General features: G+C 42.7%; 2 protein-coding genes across 2 annotated transcripts; one reads left to right on the top strand and one right to left on the bottom strand. All coding sequences in view use genetic code 11, as the record gives it.

Moving 5' to 3' along the window:
- Positions 1–1582: 1582 nt before the first annotated feature.
- On the top strand, positions 1583–2501 carry EGR_04729 (hypothetical protein; the record flags this gene model as incomplete). Its single annotated transcript, XM_024493978.1, has 4 exons — positions 1583–1640; positions 1709–2010; positions 2044–2356; positions 2389–2501. The coding sequence occupies 4 exons, from the start codon at positions 1583–1585 to the stop codon at positions 2499–2501; spliced, it is 786 nt and encodes a 261-aa protein (XP_024351543.1).
- Positions 2502–6758: 4257 nt separating this feature from the next.
- Positions 6759–9877, bottom strand: EGR_04728 (Putative endonuclease; the record flags this gene model as incomplete). The annotated part of the gene is made up of 6 exons (XM_024493977.1): positions 6759–6833; positions 7050–7175; positions 8109–8432; positions 8880–9060; positions 9410–9487; positions 9834–9877. 6 exons carry the CDS (start codon positions 9875–9877, stop codon positions 6759–6761), a joined length of 828 nt encoding a protein of 275 aa, XP_024351542.1.
- Positions 9878–14855: the final 4978 nt, after the last annotated feature.

Here is a 14855-nt window from a genome sequence, read left to right as displayed (position 1 = left end):
GCTTTTTGGCTTGAAATGGCATTTAAATGTTATTTGCGCGGTAAAATCATGCTCATTTTAAGTTTTACGGTTACCTGGAGTAAAGCGGTGAGACGTAGCTACTCTGTTGGGTTAGTAATAGTATTGCACAACGCGGTGTTTGTAAAAGGTATGGGGGTTTCCAGCTTCGAGCGATGTGGATCTTTCGTGGCGTTGTACTGCTGGTTATTGCTCTAAGTAAGCGTCATGCATTAATTTGAACAATTGGGGTAAGCCATCTGGGAGGCACCTGCAAGTGGTGACCGAGTTACGCAGATGGGAGGGGTATGGCCCAAAATGACTTCCTAGTTTTGCGGCATTACCTAGCCCTTGCCGCAAAATAAACGTAGCGGTCCGTAAGATGGCATCATGTGGTCCAGTAGATGTAGGCTTTCGTAACAACGCCAACGCTTCTAAGGTAAGCACCGCGTTTTTTCACCTGCCGACTCGTTTGGCGGTATTTTTGAGTCTATGCGCACAAGACTACCGTCGCGTCCCCATCTGCTTCATCTTCCAATGGTCTATGACCCAAAAATAGCTGAAGGACCTGTATTCTGGATGTCTGGCCAAGAAGAAAGTGTCGTACTGTGGAGCGAGACTCCTCGGTCTCCGCTTCCCGATTCCTAGCGTTCCTAGACAAGCCCGGTTGGTTTACTTTGGACATCTTTATTGAAGACGACAAGATGTATAGGGAAAATACAATATTCAAGAAGGAGGGGAGCCACAGTCACTAGGCAAGGGAGAGGGCGATCCAGTTACCAGGTTCGAATTTCCTGCTTGCCTCCTCCCTGAAAGGCACATTAAAACAACATAAGTATTACACGTACTATTTGCGCCTTCGTTTCGGCGACAAGCCAGAGGGGTGTGGCTGTGGTCTTTCAGTACTTCTGTAGGTTAATGGCATATCTCGTACAGATATGGTTTATTACGTCTTCAGGGAAAAGGCACTGTGACAAAAGGCATCATTTCTTCAAAGAGAACGAAAGTATGGACAGCCACAGGAAAGATTCAAATCTCATAGGAAAAATTGTCTCATTAAAGAATATGAACGTAAGTGGTGAAAGCAGAAAACCATTGCAAATATTGACGTCGGTGGGAAATCTCAAGCAAGGCTCATGAAACAATCAGGGCCTCATTAAAGTAAAAACAAAAATATGGAATACTCTCTCAAAAGCTGCCCCTTAATGGTTATTCTATATCTTTGACACAAAATGGCTTAATGTAGTACTTTTAAGTCATTTTGTTAAAGTAGATTGCAAATTACTAAAAACGGACTAAATTAGCATCTCTTAAAATTTGTCAACAAGTGCCAGTTGCTCAAAAGTATGCAATGCTAGGTTTCTCTTTAAAAGCCAGCTTGATGTTGCAATATAATTATACATAACCACGAGACAATTATGAAGCACGTCAAACACTTTGTTAACAAATAATCTAATTGGCTTTACTTGCTCCTAAAACCTAAGAGCAGCCGAGACTAAAATTGTTTTAACCTTAACGTAATTAGTTTGTTTTACTTGTCGGGGGGATTACACAGCTTGCGGTTCCGGGTTCAGTTGTGGCGCTAATGGCTTCTCAACCTAAGAATCCTCGTCCTGACAACGAGGCCGCTGATGTTCCTCCAGGTTGTATATTTTGCATTTCCCTTAGTTTATTCTGGCTTGGTGGGTTATTCATTTTTTTCTGCTTGCAGAGGTCGATCATGACATTTTGGAGAGTGTTGATTCTGTTCAAGAAGCTATCGACAGCCTCAACAAGAAGGCCAGTGTCGAAATTCTTAAAGTAGAGCAGAAGTTCAACAAATTGCGCAAGCCTCACTATGAGCACCGCGCGGAACTCCTCGCGAAAATCCCAAATTTCTGGCACACCGTCTTTATGAACCATTCGCACTTGCGCAAAGTGATTACGGAGGAGGACCAGAAGGTTTTGGCTTACTTGAGAGCTGTTGAGGTTCAGGAATTTGATGATATCACGTCTGGATACAAGATTAACTTTGTACAGTTGCCATTTCCTTACTAACAGTTTTAGTACTTTGATGAGAATGACTGGTTTAAGAATGATTGCATTACTAAGGAGTATCATGTTAGTGAGAAGGGTGAGCCGACCGCCACGTCTACTAAGATTGAGTGGAAGCCGGGTATGGACCTCACTGAGATGACCGACAATGGGAGGGAAGGGCAAAAGAGGGATTACCCACATCAGTCCAGCTTTTTCTGTTGGTTTGCGTTCGACCGCAATGCCGTGGGCGACGTTATCGGGGACTACATCAAGGATGAGCTTTGGCCCAACCCTCTTCAATATTATCTTAATCCCGAGATTGACTCTGATGAGGAGGTTGAAGGTATGGATTCCTTCCCATTGTTACCTTTGTAGAGGATCTTTTGGACGAGGAAGACGATGAGGAGGAGGAAGAGGAGGATGATGAAGATGGTCAAGAACTTGCTTACGACGAGGCTGGTGGGGAGGATGCTGCAAAGTCATCGTAAATCGGAACGAAGTATACCCTGTGCGACGTGGCAAATCAGTCGTGCATTTTCATTATACTGATGCACGGGTGATTTGTGTTCTGGTATCTTTTACTCCCCATCTCATAAACTGCGTGTATCGTGCTTTTTTGTACAGATCCTCGTTTTTATGAGTGTATAAGCACATTTTGGGTCCGCTCCCGAGGTTAACGTTTGCTGTTCTTGCGTCTTCAAAGTTAATCTCGTGACCTGCATTTATGTTTTTTGCCTATGGTCAAAGATTTTGACATATATCGTGCTACGTGGGTGGCTGCGTTGTAATGCTTTTGTTGGTTTGTCAGATTGGCAAGGTGGTAGTGGTTCTACTCCGTATTCCCATACATTCCTAGCGGAGTGTGGCTGGGTGTCTTCACGCCGGCCTGGGTGTGCTTGCTCGCCGTGATCGTTGTCTTTGGAGCAACCAGTTTTCTTGGGGGGTGGTGGCCTTAGGCGCGCTTGGAGCTTTCGTCCTGCAGTGGCTGTTGGGTCGCGCTTTCCGTTGCGGAAGGTGGGGTTGGGTTGCTCGGCGCGTGGTTCCTGTGGCCAGGTGTTGGTCTGAGTCGCGGGTTTCTGTGTGCTGCCCTGTTGATTTGCATCGGGAGTTCCCTTGGTGGTGGTACGGTGTCCGGGCCCCCTAATGAGGTCTCCCGGGGGATCGTACCGTTGGCTCATTTCTCCTCCCCTCCCCCTTAGAGCCTAGTGACCGAGATGTCTCTACAGCCGTCCAGTTCCAGAGCGCCCCGTCTGGCGCCGGCTTGGGGGTATTAAGTGGTGGTGCTTCCTTTCGCGGTTCGGCCTTGACCTCCTACAGTCCGCCCCGGTGAAAGCGGGCGGATTGTGGTCAGGATTGCATGAGTGCCGCGGTTGGTGGGGCGGGCGCCTCCACTCCACGCTAGCGTTTAACCCTGCGGAGCTCACCTCCCTTGGCCCACCTCGTAGTACTCGCCTGGGTGGTCATACATTTAGCGGGTTTGTAACCGGTTCAGAAGCTATGCGCTATGGCAATTTCTATCCCGGTTATCGGTGGGGGCTTTTCTCGCCGTTTAGGTGTGTAGGACCTATCTGTTGAACCGAAATTAGTGATTAGGTGAGGTTCGTTATCTTAGTGCATTATCGACATGATATACGGGGAGGAGATTATTTCTGATGAAGCCACTACGGGTATCCCGAGTGTCATGTGTGCCAGTGTAGGGGCTAAAGGTGGCGAGCGAGGGTCGGTTTTGTGTGCATCGACTCCTGCACTGAATACGGCTGCAGCGCGTAGGCGCCATGACATTTGTTTAGCTGATTGGTGAGCACCGGGAATGCGCGCGCGCCTTACGACTTGAAGTGGTGGGCTCGGTGCGCCGTGTGTGCACCATGCCGACGCACTGATGTGTCAACTTGCGGACAGTTAGGTCCGCGAATGTAAAGAACTAAGCTGAAGTTTCGATAGCGTAGACCTGTAGGCAAGGCAACAAGAAATGGCCACGTATGAAGCATAAATTACTTTCTACACTTAATGCATACAAATAAACAGAAATTTCGTGAGAATTTAACTCCATAGAAGTTAAAAGTTGAGGTCATTAACTTAACCTTGTATTTCAAAAGCTGATTTTCACACCTGAGGAATCGTTTTAAGGTAGGTTGTGTGACAAAATCGAATTGTGTTTTCATCATCTAGGTCTAGTTAGAACCACACTGAGAAACAAGCGCTTGCGTCATGTGTACAAAAGGCTCATGAACCTACACCACTTCCATCAACAAGTAATTGTATAACCGGAGCACAAGAAGCAAGAAAACCGACATCTCTTCCATGAGCAGCAGAAAACACGAGAATATCTATGCAGTGGCAAATTTTACTCCTCTACTTCCGAAAACAAACGGATTTGGCGCTGCAGAACTGAGTTGATGCAAGAGAAAACTACTATCTAGAGCGACGAAGACATCTGTGTCAGCGAGGATATCTCATTCAGCTTGAATCAATGGCACGAGGGCCAAATGTTTACTGAAGTCATTTCAAACAGCCCCTGCATGTGTGTATCATGCATATCAATGAATACTTTAGTATTTGATCCACACCGAGAACTAACACACCCTTACCATTGATATCAATAGGGTGCCAATCTTGATTAAGGCGTACATTTCAAATGCACTCTACTCCTGTATATACCATAAAACCACACATAGGCGGATCAGCACATAAGAATAGGCATACGACACCGAAATCGACCAACGCTCAATGATATGAGTACGGTGCGTGAGGAGCGTAAATGCATGGCGAATGGGAAGAAATTATATACTCATGTAGTGCCACTGGACAATTCGGTCACGCATAGGTTCAAGGCTTGCGCATTTAAGTTATAAACCGCGTGGAACTCACGCAAAATCACTAGGAGGTCGTTGCATGCTTGTGTGTCTGTCTCACAGACAAGGTGGTACTCGTACACACACGCACGCACAAACACACAAATCCACACACACACGAACCGCGTGTGTCTGCGCAGCCAAGTGACGCTAGATGGAGTGGAGCTAGAGAAAAAAGGCCAGACTGTGCTCCGATTGGCTCGCAAGGTCGTCGAGTCGGCTGTTTATGCACCGGTTTGATTGGTGGACAGGTGTGCAGTTGCTACAATCTCGAGTGCGTGTGCATTCGTTAGGCTTCTATGGATCGAAGGACAGGTGACGCCTGCTAGACGCAAGCTAAACCAATGGTGTCGGCTTGACAATGTAAAAAATTTGATCCTTTTGTAGCACCACGGTTTCCTCATATCATACCTTTGTGTAGCGTGACATCCTATGGAGCTGGCGGTGAATTGGTCACTTCGTGAGACCTCGCTGCATTTAAAATATTCGGAATAAGTTACCACTCAAACTGTTGTAATATGATAGGTTAGAATATCTAATAAGCGCATGAATAAACAAGCTTTGGAAGTTAATTGGAACCAATGCGACTTATGGGAAGAATGGCCGTGGAGAGATGCTTTATTTGTGCCGAAATCCACCCTCGAGTCAACTGCAGCAGATCGAAGTTGTGTGCATTCGATAAAGGCAATGGTGGCACCTCAAGCAGGATGGCTAGAGCTCAGTTGCTGAAGGTACGAGGCACACAACCCTGAACTTAAATAACTAGATCAGTTTTTAGACCATCATAACCCATGAATGGCAAACCTGGTTCCTAATGCATTTAAATAGGTAATAACAGTATATTGTAGCATCTTCGACTGCTGCACATCGCTTAGAGCAAGAAGTCTGCCTTCCCCACTTAACGGAAGTATTTGTTTTAGCTAGTGACGTTGTTCAAACAAACTCTACCAAATTGGCTAGACCATCTTCTTCTTCACTACTTTTTAGAAGCATGAAATGTATGTGACACCTAGCGGCGTGTATACAACGACGAATGGTCACATCTCTCCAGCTAATGGTTGGAACTTTTAAAGGGCACTGATTCAAGAGTCAACTTGGTAGGCTTCCATGAGCCCTGATGAATCGACTTTGCAATAACAAATATCTCATATCAGGAGTTTTTGTTGTGGATGCACACATCTACGAAATCTTCGTATTATAACATAACCAACCAAATAAGACCCACTTTTTCGTAACAATTCGTAACCTCAATTCGACCTCCTTCGAGTGGTGGGCCTTTACACGCACGGAGATTGGATGGTAATATTTCTCCCAAAGGATTTCAAGCATAAACTCGGCAATTCAACAGGGAATCTAAAATTACTCCTCCAACTCACTCTCTGTGTCCAGAATTCGAGATCATCCTGGGAGAGATTGCAGTACTGTTTTCTATGGTGACAGAACAGCCACACTAAGCACCAGGACAGCTGAAAGTACCCCCTGAGGTCTCCAATGCCAAGTTTGAACAGGACGATCTAGCAACAACCGGAACTATGTTCGCCTTGAGAGCGACAAATGGGGTAACGCAAGATGCAAAGTGAAGATAATGCACATTGATCGGAAGGGCGGAATAATCATGGCTGCCATGCCATGTAAGTAGACGGATGAGGTCACGAACCATAGACGAACCCTACTGGTAATCGACTTCTACGTTCGTTAATGCAACGGTACACCCACGCCACTAACTGATTTCAGTAGAAATTATTTACCCATTGGAGACCCATAGGGTGAAGAAAGCTAACCCCGAAGAACGCGTGTGGGATCCATAATTGTGGGGAAATAAGGAAGAATGGGAATATTCCCACTTTCGATTTAAATAAAGAAGGGTTCAAGTAGCAAAGAACAGTAAGACAGTCAAGTTTGCAGCCCATTGTCAACTTGTTCAGCGTCTACGAATTTGGCCAGCTCTTCACGTGTTCGCAAATCAGCCTAAGAAATTTGAAAAGAAGGCTAGAAATTGCTAAGAATAAGGCAGCATGAAAAGATGCAGAACAATTCAATAAAAGTACTGATTGACAATAAAGTATTACACAGGAGTGCTCATAAGAAATAACTGAAGCAAAATGTGGCGTATTCGGGTAACCATCAAATCACTGCAAAAAAAAAAAAAAAAAAAAAAGAAAGAAAGGATGGGCGCTGAATTACCTTTCGTGTTGGCTCCGGAATCCGATGGATGGAGCATCGCAGGGCTATTTCCACGGCGGTTTGAAGGGTGATCAGATGCCCAGGTGAGACGAAAACGGGATTCGATGACGCACTGGTGAGAAGAGCCTAGAACAACAGACACGACTTCGGCAAATACGTTTTTACAAAAAAGAGACAACACAATTCCCAGATCAAATACTTATTTAAGTTGAATTGATGCACTGGTTGACGTATTGCAACTACAAAGCAATTATTTCTAACCTTTACAACTTACTACTGTTTTGGATACTTCAACTGAGAATTCTAATAAGTTCACAGTCATTATGTAGAAAAGCACCCAATTCTTTAAGGGGCTATGATCAATAAATAGACGAAAAGTACAAACTAACTAACAATGACAGTAATTAGCCTTACAACACCATCTATCCTACCGTCTTGGCCAAGAAGATCAAGTTTTTCGCCTTGTTTCATTTGTTTCAGCCGCTGAAACAATGTAAAAAACGGAAAAAATATAAATAACACAAAGAAGTCATAAATAAAAAAGCACCGTCTTTTTGTAGTTGAATGAACCAGGTAATAAATGAGAATGTTATAACCTGCATTTAGTCGCAGTGTTGGTGAAACATGGTAGAAAAATTTGCAACAAAAAGATCGGTAACATCCTCTCTTGGAAGTTGTTGAAAATACAACAAATTTGAAGTACATCTCATTCCCACTATTAAAATTTTATTGGGTTTCTTCAAAATCATTAACAAGGAATATCTGCAGGAAAAGAACCACGCCAAATGAAATGTTAGATTTCAAGTGAAGGAAAAGGAGAAAAATCAAACGTAACCAATACAGGCAAACAATGAAAACTTTGAGCACTACTATGTCTAATTATAAGTTGATGGACCACAATAGCGCCTAACTGGAGAAAACAGTTTACGACTCGAATTCTAAAATGCGCAAACTGATAGTTTCGATATCAAAGAAAGTCTGTGAAGGGAGACAACACCACTTCATCAACTAACGCATAAGTGCGGTCCGAATCTACCAAAAAAGGGTCAGCGAACACACCTGCAGAAGAAGGCGCTTCTGCGTGGGTCCGTCGGCATCCGGAGGGAAATGATTGGGCAGGGGTTGGAGAAGAGGCAGATTTTTGGCTACTCCGAAGGTGGGTCGCTCCAGCAACACGCCAAGGTGGCAAGCGGCACCGAAGCGAAGAGGGTGTAGCGTTCCATTGCTGTCTACCATGAAAACGTCAGGAGCGAGGGCTGCATGGTGCGTCTCGAACGCGCGAACCGCGGCCACGTAGGCGGGTACCTCGCGGAAGGCGAGAAAATTGGGTACATAGGGAACTTCTACTGTTATACGATTGCAGTCCACTGCCAGCGTTTCACACTATAGAAGGTGAAAAATTAAATCCAATGTAATCACGTGATTTAAACGATCTCAACACAACAGGGAAAACTCAGGTTTATGGACATAACCTACTGCATTTTATCAACTGATACAAAATATCCACTTCACACGAATCATGTCTTGTGAACTGATGAAGAATGCTAGCATGAAATATCCATCATACACCTTGTGCCAAAAAGTGGTGGATTACCAAACATAAAAAACACTTATTGGCACATAAGTTGACCCAAGTTTAAAGAACTGGCAGAAGAAAACCGCCCATTTCCCACAATATTCGAAAAAAGCATTGCTTTATTAAAACTTCTGTAAAATTCAACATCGGAACCGAATGCAAATTTTCCATTTTCAATGGCACAATTGATTATTTTATAGTCGAATATCATATCTGGACAGGCAATAGAACAAGTTAGCAATAAAATGATCTACCTGCGTTTCTGAAACAGGATCACTGATCCGCACCACAGAAACGCCAACGAAGGCTAGGGACGGAACATTTTTGGAGTAGGAAATGTCAAGACCTCCCACAAGCAGTGTACCGCTATTGAGTTTTTCCAAGATTTCATGACTATCCTCTAGCACACATTGCTGTTTCAGTCTCAGCTGTTCTCTGAAATCGCAAAAAACGGCATGGGAGATTATTTTGGGCATAAATTTCAGCAAAATGTTCAGTTTGCTGTAGTTTCAGACTTTTTTAAAGAATTTCCACGGGAGTAACACTTTTATCAGTAATTATACCGGCAAAAATACTGTTCTCAGCAGTTAATGTGGTTTAAACAAAAATTTTTGGCTTAAATGCTATCAGTAATTACACTTCATGAACAATACGATTTTCAGAAACAAATAAGATAATGAAAGTACAAAACCACATCTACAAATCCATTATTCTAACGAATTCGAAATGATCTATGAGGCAAACTCCTTATCGTCAGAGAAATCAACATTGGCATTAAACTCACTCGATCCAATTTTTTTTAAGTTCTTCCATGAACAAACTAGGAGCCAATCTTGGAATTACTTGTGGGGCATCCGTGGAGCTTGTAAAAGAGGAATGACAATCGAAGAGACTCCAGTTTATTCAAACACAAGTCAAATTCATCTTAACATTTGAAATGCCAGATGACGATCCAGGATAAACAAATAATTTGGGACCAACTCGACCAAACTAACATGAGCAACCTACCCAGCCAAAAATTACGAAAATGGGGCAGATTCATTTCGAAAACAAGACTATATCAGTTCAAATTATGTATTATAGGCGAAAACATTTCATAACTGAGGAGAAAAATCGGGAAAAGAAACTCAAGAAGCCCACACTATTTACAAGCGAGCAGCACAATAAGAACAAGGACGACTCACGCTAAGAGAGACCAATGAGAGCACCTTACCGCGTTGCGCACACACCACGCCCATTCCTCCCAGTGCATTAAATTCAGCTGCAAGGTCAAAATGTAACTCGTTAATAAGTTTCACTAAACTGTTTACTGTAAGGACAGTAATATTTATAGCCTCCTAATCGTCAGTATTTTGTAAACTTATTAGGGGGCTTACCACCCATTTATGCCTACTTTTCCCCTTAAATTAACTTAACTATCATACATATATTCCACTGTTATAAGATCCGTGCATATTTATGCATTTTTTGAACTATGTCCTGATCCTTTAATCATTTTCTGATGAGTTCAATGTGATGCTAGACAAACGGGTTCAGTATATGTTTAATGGTCGCTATTGATAATTTTACTACTCACACTTTATTTATGCTGCAGACTTAGGTAATTTCCAAATTTAAACTGCTAAATATATCAGTTACGCTCGTTTGTATTTGTTGTGTTGGAACAAAATGGCTTGCGATAACTGCAAGATTTTCTGTATCATTTCCATAGGCTTCAGATCTTGCACTTCCGGTTAACTACATGACCCTCCAGTCACTTCTATTGTAGCGCCCCGAAACTTTCCTGAAGATTGAAGAAGATATAATACTCCGGCAAGATACATATTTTCCACATACAGAGGGTATTAAGGCTACTGGCGTGGTCTGACGGCCAGCCCACCTGGCGTGGTACAATGGTCAAGTCAAAGGTGGCTTTTCACCGAAACCGGGAGTTAAACAACCGTTGTATTACATCTATGGCTTCCAAGTCCTTCTGCATGTTAGTTATCAAATGGACGTTTGTTTTAATAAGCATTTTGGGTGGCGCAGGGCATGTTGGACAAATCATGTGACTGTATAGACGTCATCAATTTCCGAAGTGGGGTCAAAATCAGATTCACTATAATACTCTGAGTATTTGCGGAATATTCACATTATACGCTACGAAATATCACTAAGAATACGAAAGTACCCCTGCAGAGCTCATGATGGCTCTAGGGCAGCCTTGAATGCTCTAGCATGATCTTTTAGGCCATAAAAGTCCAAAGAGGCCCTCACTGTAACGGTGCTGGACATTTGAAAGGCTGCATTAGGAGGAAAAACTTATGCGTTGCATTATTTTCCAAGGCACAAAACCATCATGATTCATCTTCACTCAGCCTATTTCAGTTAAGCTTAAAATCAGGTTTTTATCATAATTTATATTATGTGATCAGGCTATGCTGGCTTATCACAATCAATGACAGATTCCTCCTCATCGCCATTGAGAATCTCACTTTATGGGCTTCATTTACCACTTGATTAAGCACAGTGAAAGCTTCTCATGCATAATAAATTATGTTAGTGGCAAATAAATGCCAATACCTGGCTTAAGTTCAGCCACCATGATACTTGCCGATCAGTACTAAATTCCTTATTATAGACATGAAGTTAGTTACTTATTTTTTGCAGCTGAGTTGCTTTGATGTTCGATAGGTTTTAAAAATCTTTGACAAGAATGAAATAGATGCCAACTGCTACAGAGAGAGGGGTAGGATTGAAGATTTAAAGCAAACCAAAGGTGCATTAGGTAGAATTCATTTAGAAGACGCGAATTTAACATCGCATAGCCAGCCGGATACTAGCCACCGTGTCTCTCTTCCTAAGGTGGCTAAAGACATTAAGGGCAAAGCTGGCAAGATTATAAGGCGCCACTACTTGCATGTTAAGAATCCTAGCAATGCCGGTAACCAACAGCCAAGCAGAGTTAGACGTAACAATTTCTTTAAAGTGGGTTTTCGAGATTGACAGGAGAGTGATTGGTCTATGGTGCTTGGTTCACTTCAGTGAATTTCAGATCCTCCTTTTTTCAGGTAATGCTACTGAAGCAATGGTTTAAGACTCATTTAAGACCGTCGATTGGCCAACCGATTTCTTCATTTTCATCAGCAAAAAAGTGGATTTATTTTGTACCGCGTTCTTTTCTGTCCCATTCGTTTACTTGAAGTGTGACGATCTTGGGATTCCACTAGAGGAGATGCAGGGAATGCATCTTGATTTAAGCCAAATATTTTGGCGAGCACAGTTAAAACTTAAACTTATCCCAACCTACGCTCATAAGCTCTCGCAATGTGTGAAATTGTATTATGTTTATAATTCCTTCATTTCGCGGGATTGGTCGACTTTCAACATTGTTAGTTAGGCATATAATTAAAAGGTTCACAAGAGTCCTCTTGAATCCATGCGGCAGGAAAGGTTGGGGTCACTCAATTAACAGCTTGTGTCCTTGAAATTCTTTTACAAAAAGCGATGGTTAATCTATTGGTGAATGGAAAAGGATATGCTGTACCCAGCGTAACACCCAACATCCCATCCAATGATTCGTATTTACTCAACTTATTTTCTACATTGTAGCGTTGGTAGCACTGCTGCAATTTCTTACCAGCCCTGCCCTGCCTTTTCTGATTGCTTCATTGTGCAGTCACACACTTTGCCATTTTATCACTCCCGAATTGGTCAGTGCTGGAGGATGAGAATTCCTAAAGAGCCCAAGTGACTTTGAGGTGTGTACTGAGGCATTTCCGGTTGCTGTTCAAGTTGTCTTAAACAGTTACTTATTTCACAATGGCCTCTTTTTATGACTACATATGGATACTTTCCCGATTTTAGAGGAATGCAAAGTCCCTTCAGATTCAGAACATTTTGCTCAAACAAGTTTCATTTAGGTATCTCTCTAAACCAACGAATCTTGGGCAAAATTTACTAACTGGATCTAAACACAGCTTCAAAGGAGTTTTATTTTTAAAATTATGTCAAAAAGAAATCTAAACAAGGACTACAATGCCAAAAGAGGAGCAGAGTAGGTGTATGAAATTCTTAGAAGCATTACTTATTAAGAAACCATAAAAGGTTTTTCCGCTTAGGTGGACAAGGTTCTACCATCGTTTATATCGATAGAGCCATTCAAGGGCTCCTCGACACTATTACATCTTTTTAGCACTACTTCCAGTTGCACATCCGATGACCTTCGTGTTGGCCATTCATGGTGTAGATCCTGTCGATAGACCGCCCGTGGGTTGTTCTGTAATACGATGGTGGTTTATCCCTCGGTATTGGTGAGGCGCCACTTTTGTACTTTGAATTAGCCCCCTTGTACCCCGCTGGGTGGGCTGGCCCTTTTGGGCCATGCCAATAGCCTAGACACCTTCTCCGTGCTGAATATACCTATTCTGCCCGAGTATTGTGTCTTCTTTCGTCTTCAGGGAGTCTCTGAACGCTACAGTTCTGCCACCGTGCCCCATCAAACTAGTTAACGGCAGCCCATGGACGAGGCGATGGACGATGGAGGACAATGTGCAAACAATATCGTCGAAGTTTACCAGACTGAAGATATCGTAAGTAATATTTTGTAGACCCGTCATCAGGCTTCTCGTCTAGTAGTTTTTCACACGGTTTTAATTATCAATAAAAGCGCAGGTTGAATAGGGAATTCTAGCCTCCTTGAAGACTTCCGCATCATCAGACGCCAAAATGAAAGTTCTTTGAATCTGACAATCACCAGACAACAGATCCTCTTCAATTTCAAACTACTAATAGACCCATTCGACATTTTCCATATATTGCGACAGTGGAAGATAGTCAGCCTCACTTTGAAGCTTATCAGTTGGACGAACATGGACACAGATGAATAGTTTGGTCTTGGTTTTCATCAAATTGGCGCATGTCTTCCAAAAAGCAGTCGGCTTAAAATAAAGGATTTAGCGAATAAGATGACCTCTAAACCAAGCATAAAGGCATTCACGAATATCACTTAGGGCCTCTGCCAAGGTTTTTCTGAAACCAAGCGGTGTAGAGGCTCCTAAGGAGTTTTCAAAGCCCAAAACCAGCTGAATAGAATGTGTCGAACAAATTATCGCCATTCGCAAAAAGGGTGCCAATTCTAAGTATAAGCTACTTAGGACGCCATAGCAATGTGGTGAACTTGACACACAAAACTACAGTTCCGAAGTTCAGTTACAACAAACTTGGCCCTGTCAGGGTTTGATGGGTTTACTAACCGATTTTGTTGACCTTACAGAAGTTCAGCCAGGTGAATTGGGTGGACACACCTCCGTTCTAATTCGCTAGTGAGCTGGTCCATCACTGTAAACGGGGCCTTGGCTGAATTAACATGTCTTTGATCACGAAAGCGATCGGAACCGTTAGCTGCCCGACCTAAGTGCCAAAGCTCATGCGAAATACAGAGAGCTTGTTGACTGATTTAAAAGTAGCGTTTATCGATGTCATTTCCACCAGACGGTGAGTGCTAAGTAATTACAAACGCTGTTAGAGAGTGACGTAAAATATCTCGCATCTTTTTGCGAGAATAAGCACCTCTCACTGTTAGCACCACATTCGATAGGAAATTGAATGCAGATGCATATCGCGACCTGTGAAATTGAATGATAGTAAGTGAGCCTCTCTTCACCCACCTTTTAGTGTGATTGGCTAAGAATAAACTGATCACGGCCGAGGAACCACTTTCAGTAGTGCAAACAAGTGACCTTAAGTTTTGTCAAAGCAGGAAAACCTTAGGAGAATTGCTTATAAGCTACCTTTTTGGCAAAAGCTGTCTTTTTGCTGTGGTAATAATGCACCCAACGAAAAGTTCATTTAAGGCAAAACACCTAATTATGCTGACATTCGGAGTAAACAATCTTAATGGAATGATCCCTATTATCCGAAAGTTTCGTAAATTTTGTTACCACCTAAAAAACGCTTTACGCTCCACCGTTGCAACGAATTATGTTGATAAAAGTTAACTACAAAGGAAGACATTTGCGCATAAAACACTGCTGGATTTCGTGGCACCAGTTTCCACTAACTCCGCCTACAAAACTAGACAGATATTTTCTCTACAGTCTGCATGTTATGAGCCCTTTAAATGCATCATGGGCATTTGGTAATTGGTATATTGATGGCTGGAGTGGCTGAAAGGAAGCTGGACATCATCAACCTAACTACTTTAGTCATGGTAATCAAGAAAAGACGAATTGGCTTTCATCAGTAATACA

This window comes from Echinococcus granulosus (assembly GCF_000524195.1).
Source record: "Echinococcus granulosus chromosome Unknown EG_S00031, whole genome shotgun sequence".
Lineage (NCBI taxonomy): Eukaryota > Metazoa > Platyhelminthes > Cestoda > Cyclophyllidea > Taeniidae > Echinococcus > Echinococcus granulosus.
Note: the sequence above shows the minus strand (reverse complement) of the source record. Positions and strands in the feature narration are given on the sequence as shown.